The sequence below is a fragment of the Schistocerca gregaria genome, chromosome 3 (genome assembly GCF_023897955.1).
Source record: "Schistocerca gregaria isolate iqSchGreg1 chromosome 3, iqSchGreg1.2, whole genome shotgun sequence".
In the NCBI taxonomy this organism is placed as follows: domain Eukaryota; kingdom Metazoa; phylum Arthropoda; class Insecta; order Orthoptera; family Acrididae; genus Schistocerca; species Schistocerca gregaria.
Window position 1 is genome coordinate 525,446,290 of NC_064922.1, and position 15,300 is coordinate 525,461,589.

General features: G+C 41.6%; 1 protein-coding gene across 1 annotated transcript in view; it reads right to left on the reverse strand.

The window, feature by feature from the left end:
* LOC126354009 (uncharacterized) overlaps positions 1-13,827 on the reverse strand; it is a 217,263-nt gene extending 203,436 nt beyond the window's left edge. Inside the window, exon 1 of the mRNA XM_050003323.1 lies at positions 13,610-13,827. Within this exon, the coding sequence (XP_049859280.1) occupies positions 13,610-13,765 (156 nt within the window). The 5' untranslated portion in view covers positions 13,766-13,827. The remainder of the gene's footprint in view (positions 1-13,609) is intronic.
* Positions 13,828-15,300: the final 1,473 nt, after the last annotated feature.

Genomic DNA, 15,300 nt, shown 5'->3' on the forward strand with positions numbered 1-15,300 from the left:
TATGCAAGAGAACTTCTGCGAAGTTGGCAGAAGTATAGTTGAGAGGGCAGCTCGTCCATGACGCTTGGATAGCTCAGGTTCGAATCAATGTTCGATGCATAGTTTTAACCTGGCAAGTATAAGTTTCAAATAGCGCACTTCGCGCCGTAGAGTGAAAATTCATTCTTTATTACATGTCAATAATGTCTACAATGCACTCGCACAGAGTGGCAATGCTTTGCGAAAAAATTATACGCGTGCGCAGTTTGGGTTCGCGCCGTATATTTTTTCACGAATACGTCTGAATAAAACCGTAACGACAGCTTCGTTATACGCGTTCATGAACGACATGTTATCGTCGGTTTACAACACGTCGATAATAGGTGGTCGCAATACATACTCGTCTGGCACTGTTATATTGACATCTATGTCTATGCTATCATTATTCCCTGTATTTCCTTACAGTGACGGCTACACATGAACGTATATCTTTTTGACTGTCTCTGGTTGCTGTATGCCTAATGGACCAGATACGTAACGTTTTGCGCTATTTCTTTCATTTCCTTTTCGACGCTGCAGCAGCTCCCTCATTCGCTCAGCACTGGATTTTTAAGGTTTTTGGATCTCTTTCGACGTGAGATTTCCTAAGACTTGCATTTCCTATAATTCCAATTATACTTACGAGTCGTTTCGGTCGTTATTTTGTAATTTTCAGTTTAATACGTTTCACTTATATTCCGGTCTGCATTTTTATTGTCTCATTTGGGTCTAGTAGTGCTTCGCAAGCTCCCAAAGATGACACCCAAATCAATGTGGTAACTAAACATGTTTCCACGCTACACTAATATAACTTGACACAAAGCTATTTCGTAACAATCACACCAACGCGCCTGTATTTATAGGACACTGGTACGATGACATCACAGGCAAACCAAATACTGCCTGGCAAAGAGTTACAGTCATGATCCATCTTTTGTGGGTACGGTCACTGGTTACGCATTATTAGGCAACAAATTTCACACGACGGAAATCTGACAGTACCACCTAAAGCAGCAGTTGAATCTCAAATTCATTCAGCGCCACAGCAGACGCCAAACCAGACGCAACAATAATAACCAAAGACAGTGCTGAACAGCATCTAAACGAAACACGGAAACTGCCTCCAATCTTTCTGTGATACTCAGAGACGTCTAAGACGCCCTGTAATTGGCTGGAAGAAATTTGCACTCATCTATTCATCTGTACACCGCTCCAATGAAGAAATGCGGTCGAACACATCTGAATTATTCTCACTTAGAGGCAAAAGGGTTCACGCAGTTAAAAAAAAAAAAAAAAAAAAAAAAAAAAAAGAGAGAGAGAGAGAGAGAGAGAGAGAGAGAGAGAGAGAGAGAGAGAAAGAAAGAAAGTACAAAGGCTCGGTGTCCTTTACCCATTGATCAAAGTGAACTCTGGGCTATCGCTCAGTCTAGGATATACTATTCATACAATTAATGGTTTGCCTGTGGATGTTCTGCCCAGTTGTTCTTATCATTTTATGAAGTCGAGACAGCAAAACTCGCAGCACCTGAAGAGCGTGGTGGGTCAATCGCCGAAATATTATGCATAAAAAAAAACTCGGCAGAACACCTGGAAACTCACCATTAATCAATCACATCGAGAAAGCTGAGAAACCATATTTATAGAATGTTTATACGACTGGTAATGGATTGCACCAATGTATTATGGGGATGAAATGAAATACAAGTTCTGACACAGGCTGCGGATGGGCACTGAAATGAATTCATTGACGACAATTGAAAATTTGTGCTCGCCCGGCACTCGAACCCGAGCTTCCGGCTTTATATGTGCAATCGACTTGACTCTTCGATTAAATGAGCACGCACTCCGTCTACCCAAGTCCCACTTGTCGTCGTACACTACTCACGTAGCTTCTCCTGTTGACCATACTCATTGCTCGCTGCATCACGCTGGATTCCCGTAAAAGTTCAGGAGAGAGAGTGCATCCGCACTGAAATGATCTTAATGGCCATGAAGCTGTGCGTATTTTATATATGTGTGTTGTCCGTTCTTTTGGGCATGTCCAAAAGAACAGACACAATACAGACATAAGCAATATGAGGAAAACCCGCCCGACTAGCCGTGCGATCTAACGTACTGTTTCCCGAGTGGTAAGGCGTACCGGTCCCGGCACGGATCCTCCCGGCGGATTAGCGTCGAAGTCCGGTGAGCCGGCCAGTCTGGATGGTTTTTAAGGCGGTTTTCCATCTGCCTCGGCGAATGCGGGCTGGTTCCCCTTATTCAGCCTCAGTTACACACTGTCTCCACATACGCGTCAACCATAATTACTCTGCCACGCAAACATTTGGGGTTACACTTATCTGGTATGAGACGTTCCCAGAGGGGTTCACTGGAGGCCGAACCGCACAATAACCCTGGGTTCGGTGTGGGGCGGCGGTGGGGTGAGTGGACTGCTGTAGCCTGTTGTGGGGTTGTGAACCACTGAGGGCTACAGCAAGGACGAAGCCTATCTGTCGTTTCTAGGTCCCCAGTTCAGTGCAATACAATGTGGGTAAAAGTGGCTGCAGTACATCTGAACGAGTTACAAACTCTGTAGGATGTACCACATGCCTGTGAATTTTTCATCACAATAGCTACACGACGAATGGAGAATCACCAATCTTGGAAAGATCCAAGAAACAAGTGGACAGCCTTTATAGGAAACCCTGAAGATCTGACAACCCATTAATAAAACAATTACGGTGGACAAACGACATCACAAAACTAAATATTAAAAAAAACAATGAGGACGGAAAGCTAAACGCATCCTTATACTAACAGTGATTCTAACAGGCAATGCCTTACGGAAAATTCTGCACAGTAATCTTATATGTTAACGAGAAGATTGTGACCATGTGGGAAATGACTCGACCGATGATAAGGGCCTGCAGATAGAAACAGCTTTGATAAAGGGCAGGCTGTCATGGCCTGGCGCTTTGGAACAAGCAAATCGGAAATGGCGTAACTGGGCGACTGTTCATGTGCTACTGTCGTGAGCATATATGGAAAGTGATTGGAGAATGGGAACACTGCGTATCCGGAATTAATATCCCATGTGCAGCGGGGTGTGGGCTGATTTGAAACTTCATGGCAGAATAAAACTGTGTGCCGGACTGGGAGCCGAACCTGCAACCTTCGCCTTTCGCAGGCGGATGTCCTACTGACTGAGCTATCCAAGCATGACCCACTCACGACCTGCCCTAATATTTTTGCGAGTAGGCGACAAGATGCCTCATCACAGAAAGAAGAGGTCAGAGGCTTGCCCACTGTGCAAAGTAGGACAGATGGCGATCTGAGACACACCTAGCAACAAAGTACATTGCCGATGCAGTCACAAATCAGTATTACGCTTGACTTGATTTTCTTGGGTAACAATGTGTGACTGCATCGAACAGCACAGATGGAGGAGCTCTAGAAAAGAGAGGATATTCGGAGAATGAATAGCCCTGGCAATTCTCCTGACTTAAATCTCGTCGGTCACGAGAGAGATGCAATGGAGAGACATATTTCAGCTCGTCCACATGCGCCAACGAGCGTCCAGCAATTGTGAACCGTGCTGACGGAGGAACGGCACGGAACTGTAAGCAAAAGAACGCTGGTTAACCTGCTAGTCAAAGTGCAGCTGTGCCAGCACGGACATAACGTCAATCGCGCTCTGTTAGTTCTGTAGTGATTCTCACGCGATTTTACAGGAACTATCCATAAGAAAAATTGAATTTTACGTTACATTAAGCTTTTAATGCCACTTCATAGTGAGGTGCCCATCATTCCGCTGATGGTCATTCTTATTGTGATATTCTATTTAAGTCATTGCGCGAAATTCGAAAAACTTTGCAATGAGAAATATGGGTCGCTATGATTTTGGTTTTGGTGCATATAACACCATATGTTTCTGCGAATGAAATTTATCTAAGATATTGAATTTTTCCTTAGACTTGGGAGGACGTCTCTGTCCATCTCCAGTCGCGAGAAAATTGACTTAATTTAGCATGTAAACTCGACTGCATGCACTCGAGAATGAAACATTCATAACATACCTCATATCCCCTAACGAGATTTTGGCAAGTGATACCACAAAAACAGGAGAGTAGTTTGCTTTATGGTTAACATAGGAACTTTCTTATCTAATTCCGCTGCAGTGAAGTGGTGAACTTCTCCACCATAATTATCTTTTAATGTGTTGAAGATGGATTATACATATTTATAATCTATTTTAACCTGGATAAATTCACCACTTCAGTATGAATGGAAATAGGAACAGAAATATGGTACACTATTTTCTACGAATTATTTTCATACTTCTAAGAAGAAAAACAAGGAAAAAAATCATGTGGTAAGTTTCCATTCCAGTCGTTCACCATTAAAAATACGGTGGGTTACAGGATTACGCCATAAGTTGCAACAGAATTGGCGATTTATTTTTGTCGGAATCGTTAACGATTTCTCATTCGAAGAAATTATGGAGAACGGCTACATTTTTCTTGTTGACAGGTTTACTTTTGCCCTTCTGCCAAAACACAGTATAAATTGCACGAACTCATCTTTCAGTAGCTACAGCGACAGTCTTAAAACAAAGTGTCTTTTTTAAATAAGCAATGGGCGACCAGGCTGGTCAGTACCTAACAGAAAACCTCATTGTGCTTGTTTGCTGTAATGTAAGACATTTCTCGTTTATTTTCATACTAGCAAATTCTCTTTTCAATAGCGATCGAAGACTCTCAATAAATTACAGTACTGGATAGAAAAATAAAACAAAAACTGTAGCTTCTGCTACACCGCCATAGATAAGGAAGTTCCTTATATTAACCATACAGCAAAACACTCTCCTCTTTTCGTGGTATCACTTGCCAAAATCTCGTATCCATATCTCGATCAGTTTATGAGGTATGTTATGAATCTTCATTCTCGCGTGCATGCAGTCGAAATGTACATGCTAAATAAATTCCATTTCCTCGAGACTTGAGACAGATAGAGGCGTCCTTCCAAGTTTAAAGAAAAATTCAATATCTTGGTTAAATTTCATTCATAAAACGCAAAAGTCATAGCGACCCATGTTTTTCACTGCAAATTTTCTCAGAGCGTCTTACGTCAATGAGAATATCACAATAAGAAAGACCATTATCGAAATTTTGGCACTTCACCATGAAGGTGACATATGAAGTTACAAGTAACGTGAAAACCATTTTTTTACCGATCAGTTCCTGTAAAATCGTTTGAGAAAGGTCGCAGGCCGTGCGCTTCGACTCTCTCATTGTAACACATCGCCAACCGGCGCGCCGAAAGCAGGCAAAGGAAGTCTCCTTCACTCGGGTTCACACCGGCCGCCACGGTGCCGCGCCGGTCAACGCCGCCACCCAGCTGTCATTGTAGGCTGCCTCATGACAAGGGGTTATTTTCCGCGCTGGATCAAGCTGCCTCGCGGTGTGACCCCCTGAGCAGGTAGCCCGCTGTCTTTCTGTGCGCACCCTACAGTAGGACATCCGGGTTCGAGTCCCTCTCCGGCACAAATTTTCGTTGTCGTCATTACCTTACACAGCTGACGATTGTTTGTATTTGCAACTGTGAATATATTTCTACATCTACGTGGTTACTCCGCAGATCCACATTTAAGTGCCTGGCAGAGGGTTCATCGAACCAGCTTCACAATATTATCTATTATTCCAATCTGGTACAGCGGAAAAAATGAACAACTATACCTTTCCGTGCGAGTTCTGATATCCCTTATTTTATTATGACGATCGTTTCTCCCTTTGTAGGTCGGCGTCAACAAAATATTTTCGCATTCGGAGGAGAAAGTTGGTGATTGAAGTTTCGAGAGAAGGTCCCGCCGCAACGAAAAGCGCCTTTGTTTTAATGATGTCCAGCCCAAATCCTGTATCGTTTCAGTGACACTCTTTCCCCTACTTCTCTATGGTATAAAACGTGCCATCCTTCTTTGAACTTCCTCGATGTACTACGCACAGTCTAACTTAACAGTCGCGACACTGCTGTAAAAGTTGTTGCCGTTTGACAGATGGAGCGACACTACCACTCCAAGCGGCAGGTAAAGTGAACGTCAGACGCGTCGTAAGCATGTTTTTTGCAACCATTTCCTACGTAATTTCCGAATTATTCGAGTTATTTTCTCGCCTCCAAGAATTTGTGTAGTATCAGAAGGCATATAAGTTTCTAAAAATGATTGTAAAATATGCGCAAGTACCATGAATAGAGTGGCAAGCTACAACACATTCGTGAAGAAACACTTGGGTGACATTGAACACAATTGCAACTTACCACGTTGATCTCAAAAGAATATAAACACACAGATTCACATGTAAGAAGCACAGACATGTACCTTTACATTCAAAAGCAATTGACAGCTCGTTTATCGTTCTGTAGGCTTACTGTGATGTCATTGCCGCCTGTTGCCAAAAGTACGACCTTAAAAATTTTATATTATTCTAAGTGGGACAAGCTACTGCCAAATAGTGGGAGACATATGCTGAAAACATTATAATGAGCTGATTACATTACATTTCACGAAAAACCAAATATTTGAATAATTTTCAAACAATCTGTCTGTAGGCAATTTGCTTGTCCCGTAATAGTTTCGCTTCTGGACATTCTGACACATCACACGCTTTTGTAAGACACGAACAGCTGCACTTGATTTAACCACTTCTTCGCCAAAGCAGGTCTGTGTTGATGATTCACACGAATCTGGCATTGATACATGGTGAGTCGAACTGGTTGCTTCTGTGTCATTGAAGTGTTTTACAGCTTTAGATTGACTGTCGAATCTTTGTGGCAGTTTCTTCTTATTTGGAATGTCAAACAGTGTGGGTACTGCATTCCAAACGAGTTTGTTATTGTCTGCGTTCATGAACTAGTTTTGTTCGAAATGTAGCGCACAAAACCTAATATTATTATACAGGTAAACTGGGTCTTTCTTCATAAGGTCTTCTCGTTTACTATTAACTAGCCATTTTCTGCTCCTAAAACGAAACATTTATCATTTACAAACATATAGTTTGCAAGTGAATCCTGATGATACAGTTCAGTAACATGGTGGTATATACCTCCCAGGATCCTTAGGAAACCTAAAAATAGACAGCTGTGATGTCTTCTTCCTGTTGTTGCTGCAATTTATTGCGCTGCAAACGCTCCCAATGGTAAAAACCATTGTATAAATCAGAATAAACAATCACTATTCGCTTTCACGATCGCGCCGAACTCACAGTCCAACCTACCAGCCGCTTGGGGCGCTGCTAGCGCTGTAGACAACAAAATAGAGGCGAAGTGTCGCGATTGTTATGTTAGACTGTGGTACTACGTCAGTCCTGTCTGGTAAGGATCCCCCACCGTGCATCAGTACTCTAAAAGAGGACAGACAAGCGTAGTGTAGGCAGTCTCTTTAGTAGATCTGTTACACTTTCTAAGTGTCCTACCAATAAAACGCTGTCTTTGGTTAGCCTCCCCTCCAACATTTTCAGCGTGTTCCTTCCAAAAATGTTCAAATGTTTGTGATATCTTATGGGACTTAACTGCTAAGGTCATCAGTCCCTAAGCTTACACACTACTTAACCTAAATTATCCTAAGGACAAACACACACACCCATACCCGAGGGAGGACTCGAACCTCCGGCGGGACCAGCCGCACATCCGTTAAAGTTCGTTTTGTTGATCGTTCCACTCAGTTTTTTTTTATTACAGAGGCCAACCAGCACTTTGACCGAACAAGCTGAGCTACCGTGACGGCAATGAGCGCTCGGCTAATCTCGCGTGGCTGTTGCTTCCAATTTAAGCTGTTCTTATTTGTAATTCCCAAGCATCTGGTTGATTTTATGGCCTTTACAGTTGACTGTTTTATCGTTTAAGGGGAGTAGGACGTCAAACGGGCCGACTTGGAGCAGGAGAGGCATCACAGGTCATTTAATTTCCAGTGTCTATACTTTTACAAATAAATTCATAAAACTTTATCAGCATAACCAGGAAGGGTTCAGGATTCACATTCATTGAAGTGGAAGTTCGAAAACATAACAAAATAATTTTTTTACGTGTGAAATTTCATCATTTTTTTCACTTACTAATAGCTGCATAAGTTAGAGAGATTCTTCGATGAATTTTGCACATCATACATACCACAATCACAGGTGTAAGAAACTGTAGAATTTATTGAATTTATGAAAAAACGAATGAACTGTTATATTTTAAACTTCATGTTTAGGAAAAACACAAATTTTATAGTTAATTACCTCAATTTTTACCACAGTTTTTAATAGATTTCGAAAATTCTAGAGTTTCATACACCTTTAAGTATGGTTTGTATGCTGTGCACAATTCATAGAAGGATCTCTCTTACTTATGAAGAAAAGTGTACATATAGCAACAAATACTGCCATTAGTAAGTGAAAAAAAGATGAGATTTCACATGTAAAAAAAAAATTATTTCGTTATGTTTTCGAACTTTCACTGTTATGAGTGTGAATTCTGAATCCTTTCTGGTCATGCTGACAAAGTTTTATGAATTTTTTTGTAAAAATATTGACAGTGGAAATTAAAATGTCCTGAGGTGCCTCACCTGCTCCAACTCGGTCCGTTTATTGCATTTTTTTTTTTTTTTAGAATCTTTTGATGAATTTACTAGTCGATACACGACATCATCATCTGCAAAAAACCTAACCAACCTATTTATGCATTTCATAACGGCAGTAGACGCCGCAGTGTCAGTTCCTTCGGACATGCATGCGTGTCTGAAGGAAAATTACGGTGTTCGTTTTAACAACACTGGCACTGCAAAACCGTATGTATCCACCGATACCTGGCAGCGAATTTCAATTACAATGTCCTCTCCTATATGGGAATTACATAATATATGTGCGAGTACAGGTTGTGAGATATGGGATCTCAGCACAATGCATCTTGACGCAGCGCGGAAAATATCCCCTTCCTATCTAACGAGGCAGCATAAAATGGCAGCTGGGTGGCTGTCGCGTAAACAGCTTTGGCTATCCGTGTACTATTCACGGCCAGATCCAGACTTCCATACATCGTCGTTCCTGCGTCGACTTTATCCTACCGAGTATAGATTGGGGCGTCTACGGTTTCATTGCACCGGTACAGACAGACAGTCTTGCGAAACAATTTTGAACATGTTTTCTGAAAACCGTCTTGAGCTGCTAGTTCGGCAGCCCGCACTCAGTGTAGCTACAAACAGGCTAGACTTTATCGATGGTGTCAATATAGAGATAGCAATTAGTGACCATGATGTCATCATAACGATTGTAGCTACAAAAACTAAAAAATATTTTAGGAAGGCCAGGAGAGTGGTGCTGTTACAAAGAACAGGTAAGCAGCTTTTAGCATGTCACTTAGACAATGAATTGCAGTCATTTAGTTCCAATTTGATGAACATAAAGGAATTATGGACAAAGTGTAAATCTTTCTCTGGGCAAGCTTTTTCACAATAAGTAGATTAAGAACGGAAAAGACACGCCGTGGTTTAGGAACGAAATTCACAAAAATTCTGAGGAAGCAATGACTGCTGCACTCTCGGTTCAAAAGACAGTGCGCAAATTATGATAAGCAAAGGTTAGTAGATATTAGTGTGTCTGTCAAGAAATCTAAGTGTGAACATTCAATAGATCTGGCCGAGAACCTTATAAAATTCTGCTCCTATGTAAAGTTGCTAAGGCTTCCATCCACCTACTTGTCAACAAGTCTGGTGTGGCAATTGAAGATAGTGAAACGAAACTCGAATTTTTAAATTCCGCATTTAAGAAATAGTTCACACAGGAAAATATTGCAAACATATCGTCGCTTGATCATCCCCCAGAATACCATATGGATAGAATAGTAATAAGCATCCCTGGTGTAGAGAAATAACTGAAAAAGTTGAAAAGAAAGTCTCCAGGTCCGGATGGAATCCGAGTTCGGTTTTACAAACAGTAATCTACGGCACTGGTTCTTTACTTAGCTTGCGTTTATCGCGAATCTCTCGTCCAGTGCAAAGTCCCATACAATTGCAAAAATGCACATTTGGCTCCTGTATATAAGAAAGGTAAAAGAACTGATTGGCGAAATCACAGACCAATATCGTTAATATCGGTTTTCTGCAGAATTCTGGCGTATATTCTGATTTCGAATATAATAAATTTGCTAGGGACTGAATAGCTTATGTCCACGTATCAGCACAGTCTTGGAGAGAATTGCTTGTGTGAAACTCACCTTTCCCTTTTCTCACATGAACACTGCGAACTATGGATGAAGGGCAACAGGCAGATTCCATATTTCTAGATTTCCGAAAAGCGCTTGACAAGATACCCCACTGCAGACTGTTAACAAAGGTTCGAGCATATGGACTGGGTTCCCGGACATGTGAGAGACTCGAAGACTTCTTTAGTAATAGAATCCACTACGTTGTCCTCGACGCCAGGTGTTCATTGGCGACAAGGGTACCGTCAGGAGTGCCTCAGGGAAGTGTGATAAGACTTCTTTTATTTTCTGTATACATAAATGATCTGGCGGACAGGGTGGGCAGCCACCTGTGTTTTGCTGATGATGCTGTGATGTACGGTAAGGCGTCATCGTTGAGTGACAATAGGAAGATACAATGCGACTTAGACAAAAGTTCTAGTTAGTGCGATGAATGGCAGCTACATCTAAATGTAGAAAAACTAAAGTTAATGCGACTGAATAGGAGAGCTTCTGTAAAGTTTGGAAGGTAGGAGACGAGATACTGACAGAAGTACAGCTGTGAGGACCGGGCGTGAGTCGTGCTTCGGTAGCTCAGATGGTAGAGCACTTGCCCGCGAAAGGCAAAGGTCCCGAGTTCGAGTCTCGGTCGGGCACACAGTTTTAATCTGCCAGGAAGTATAAACCTGTAATGTTCGGCTACAGCATTAGTAGTGTCCTGCTTGACACAGTCAAAGCATTTAAATATCTGGTTCCAAAACGATATGAAATGGAATGAGCATTTGAGGATTGTTGTAGGGAAAGAGAACGCTCGACTTCGACTTATTGGGAGAATTTTGGGAAAGTGTGGCTCATGTGTAACGAAGACAGCATGTAGGGCGCTAGTGCGAGCTATTCTTGAGTACTGCTTGAGTATATGGGATCGGTACCATCTTGCATTAAAGAAAGACGCCAAAGCAATTCAAAAGCAAACCAGCAGGTTCGAACAACATTCAAGTGTTTCGTAGATGTATAGGAAACTCAAATGGAAATCCCGGAAGAGAAAGCGACATTCTTTTCAAGAAACAATATTGAGAAAATTTAGAGAACAGGTGTTTGAAACTCATTGCAAAATATTCTACTGCCACCAACATACATTTCGCGTACAGGCAACAAAGATAAGATACAAGAAATCAGAGCTCGTATGGAAGCATACAGATTGTTGTTTTTCCTTCGCTCTATTTGCTAGTGGAACAGAAAAGGAAATGGCTATTAGTGAGTGGTACCGTCTGCCATGCATCAAACGGTAGCTAACCAGAATTTGTGTAGATGTAGACTGTAAAAATGTACAAGTCACACCAAAATCGACAATAAGGGTAACAGAAGTGAGCCACAAAACTACCGTCCCTTCTATTTTATATCCATCTATTGTAGAATCCTAGAACATATTTTGGAGTCAAACATAATGCTGTATTTCGAACAGAATGACCTCCTCCAAGTCAACCAGCGTGGATTCCGCAAACATCGATCATGCGGGAAGCCGGGAACCAATTTACGCTTTCCTCACATGCCATCCCGAAAGCCATAAATCAAGGCAATCGCGTGAATGCAGTATTTATTGACTTTCGGAAAGCATTTTTGAGTCGGTACAGCACCGATTATTAGCGCAATAATGGTTATATGGGAAATCGAACAAAATTTGTGACTGGACCGAGAATTTGTCGGTAGAGAGGGCACAGCATGATACCTTGAATAAAAAGTTATCGACTGAAGTAGAAGTAACCTCTAGCCGTGGGAAGCTGTTGAGACCCTTGTTATTTATTAATGTTCTGGCACACAACCGGCTACTTAAGAGTTTCAAGAACCAGTATTAAACGGAGAATCTAGAGATATCCTTCATCCACTATCTATTCCTCCTGTAATAGAGACTGTGAAGACAAGCTTCGACTAATTACAGCACGTACAGAGGAAACGAAGCAGCCATTATTCCCACTGTACATAAGCGTTTGGAACGAGAATAAAATCTAATATATGGTATCATTTTACCGTGCTATGGTACTCTCTGGCACGCACTTCGCAGTGGTTTGCTATTTATGGTGAAGTAAAAAAAAATTGTCAGTTGAAAGACGGTAACTAAGAATCTTTGCTTTTGAAAGTATTTTAAGGCTTTATTACTTAAAAATTATTATTGTTGACACAAGGGTTGGATAAAAAGTAGTGGCAACGCTGTACTACATCATACTGGACGTTACTGAGAGGCGTTCACCATGTTACATGCCCTAAATATAATCGCCCCGCATCTCGATCACCTTTCCCCATACAAATTCAAGGCGTCGTACGCCGTCAGCTCGTCCATCTCTATCGATGTCTCTCAAGGACCGCTCTATGGCACGGATCGTGTCTTCAAATGGTTCAAATGGATCTGAGCACTATGGGACTTAACATCTGTGGTCATCAGTCCCCTAGAACTTAGAACTACTTAAACCTAACTAACCTAAGGACACCACACACATCCATGCCCGAGGCAGGATTCGAACCTGCGACGGTAGCAGTCGCGCGGTTCCAGACTGAGCGCCTGCAACCGCTAGACCAGATCGTGTCTTCTCTTGCGCTGTAGCAGGAAGAGGTTCTTTCATTTTGGCGAACAGGTCGTAATCGCACGAACTCATATCGGGTGAATGCGGTGTACGTTCCCATATCCCCCACCCCCACGTACACAGAAGCTACTGCAAGGGATTCGCCGTGTGGCATCGTTCAAATGTCTCTGAGCACTATGGGACTTAACATCTGAGGCCATCAGTCCCCTAGAACTTAGAACTACTTAAACCTAACTAACCTAAGGACATCACACACATTCATGTCCGAGGCAGTATTCGAACCTTCGACAGTAGCGGTCGCGCGGTTCCAGACTGAAGCGCCTAGAACCGTTCCGCCACATCGGCCGGCTGTGACATCGTGTATTGACATGAAGGATAATGGGATGCAGTGCCAGAAGGTGCCGCCGCTTTGTTTTCAGTGCAGGACAAAGGTGATGTCGCAAGAAATTGCAGTAATATGCTGCAGTGACATACTGTTAGGTTACTTGAATTGGCTTCCTACACTTTCACACACTGCATACTGCTGCTGACTCAAACACAGTCGTCACCCATCACTGCACTACTTCAACTGAGCTGCATTCAATGCGAATACCATTTGACGCACATCCTTCATGTTACGGCTGAGTTGCCACTATTTTTTATCCAGTCCATGTATTTAGCTGCCAGAGGATATGTATGCTGCCGACAGACTCCAGAATTTAGGGACATTTGTCATAAAAAAAATGAAAATTTCGTAATAAAAATATCTGGTTATAGAATTGTTTGAAACGTAAGTTCCCGGAGTATTTAGAAATTGACTTTAATTTTCAGTTATTTCTGCTTACCTTGCGTAGCTGATAAATGATGTAAAAAATTGCAAACTTGATGGGGTACCATTTTCCTTTCTGTTGATAAACTCCAAATATTGGTTTCGGATCTTCTTTCAGGCAGTAAAGTACAACAAAAATAATAAATATCGACAAACTTATGAGAAGAATCATTCTAACGAGAAATTTGGCCCTATCTTGAGCGTTTGGTGTCCGTCTGACAGCAGTTCTGTAGCCGAAAACTAAGTTCTTCCGCCAGATAAGATAATACTGTCGTATCAGCTAAGAGGGACCACCTGTTTATCTGTCCAAGAACACCTGGTAGAATAATAGCGGTCTAACATGACGAGCAATAATTAACAGAGTTCCACGACCAGGTGTCAGTCTTTGACATTTTACTTACATTTTTCATGCATCTACTGGAAAACTATTGATATAATCGTCACATTTAATCGTAGTCCATATCTTTTTCTTAAGCTAAGCTTTTCACTATAGTATGTTTGGAGCTGTACACTCTTATGACTCGAGTGTATTAAACATTTCATATATGTCACTTAATCAGGAAAAAAATCATTCTATTGTAAGCAAAAGTACAAACGTTTCAGTGAATATAAAAATCTGTAGTTTCTTGTTTAATTAATTCATGCATATGTATCGTACTATTTGTAGTGCTGTTAGTCAGTCTATACGAAGTATTTCAAACGAGTATTTCAATTATTGACTAGAGATCTTTAAAGTGTACGTTCTGAAGACGAGTTATGGCATGCTTGAGCGCCGTTTGGGTGGTTAGTACTCCATTATTGACTGGAATGTCATAACAACACATTCAGGTTTCCGTACAGTAATTATGAACTGTAGATTAAAACTGAAGAAACTGCAAAAAGGTGGGAATTCAACGAGATGGCACCTGGATAAACTGACTAAACCAGAGGTTGTACAGCGTTTCAGGGAGAGCATAAGGGAACAGATGACAGGAATGGGGGAAAGAAATACAGTAGAAGAAGAATGGGTAGCTTTGAGGGATGAAGTAGTGAAGGCAGCAGAGGAACAAGTAGGTAATAAGACGGGGGAGGGCTAGTAGAAATCCCTAGGTAACAGAAGATATATTGAATTTAACTGATGAAAGGAGAAAATATAAAAATGCAGTAAATGAAGCAGGCAAAAAGGAATACAAACGCCACAAAAATGAGATCGACAGGAAGTGCAAAATGGCTAAGCAGGCATGGCTAGAGGACAAATGTAAGGATGTAGAGGCTTATCTCGCTAGGGGTAAGATAGATACTGCCCACAGGAAAATTAAAGAGACCTTTGGAGAAAAGAGAACGACTTGAATGAATATCAAGAGCTCAGGTGGAAACCCAGTTCTAACCAAAGAATGGAAATCAGAAAGGTGGAAGGCGTATATAGAGGGTCTATACAAGGGCGATGTACTTGAGGACAATATTATGGAATTGGAAGAGGATGTAGATGTAGATGAAATGGGAGATACAATACTGCGTAAAGAGTTTGACAGAGTACTGAAATACCTGAGTCGAAACAAGGCCCCAGAAGTAGACAACATTCCATTAGAACTACTGACAGCCTTGGGAGAGCCAGTCCTGACAAAACTCTACCATATGGTGAGCAAGGCATATGAGACAGGCGAAATACCCTCAGACTTCAAGAAGAATATAATAATTCCAATCCCAAAGGAAGCAGGTGTTGACAGA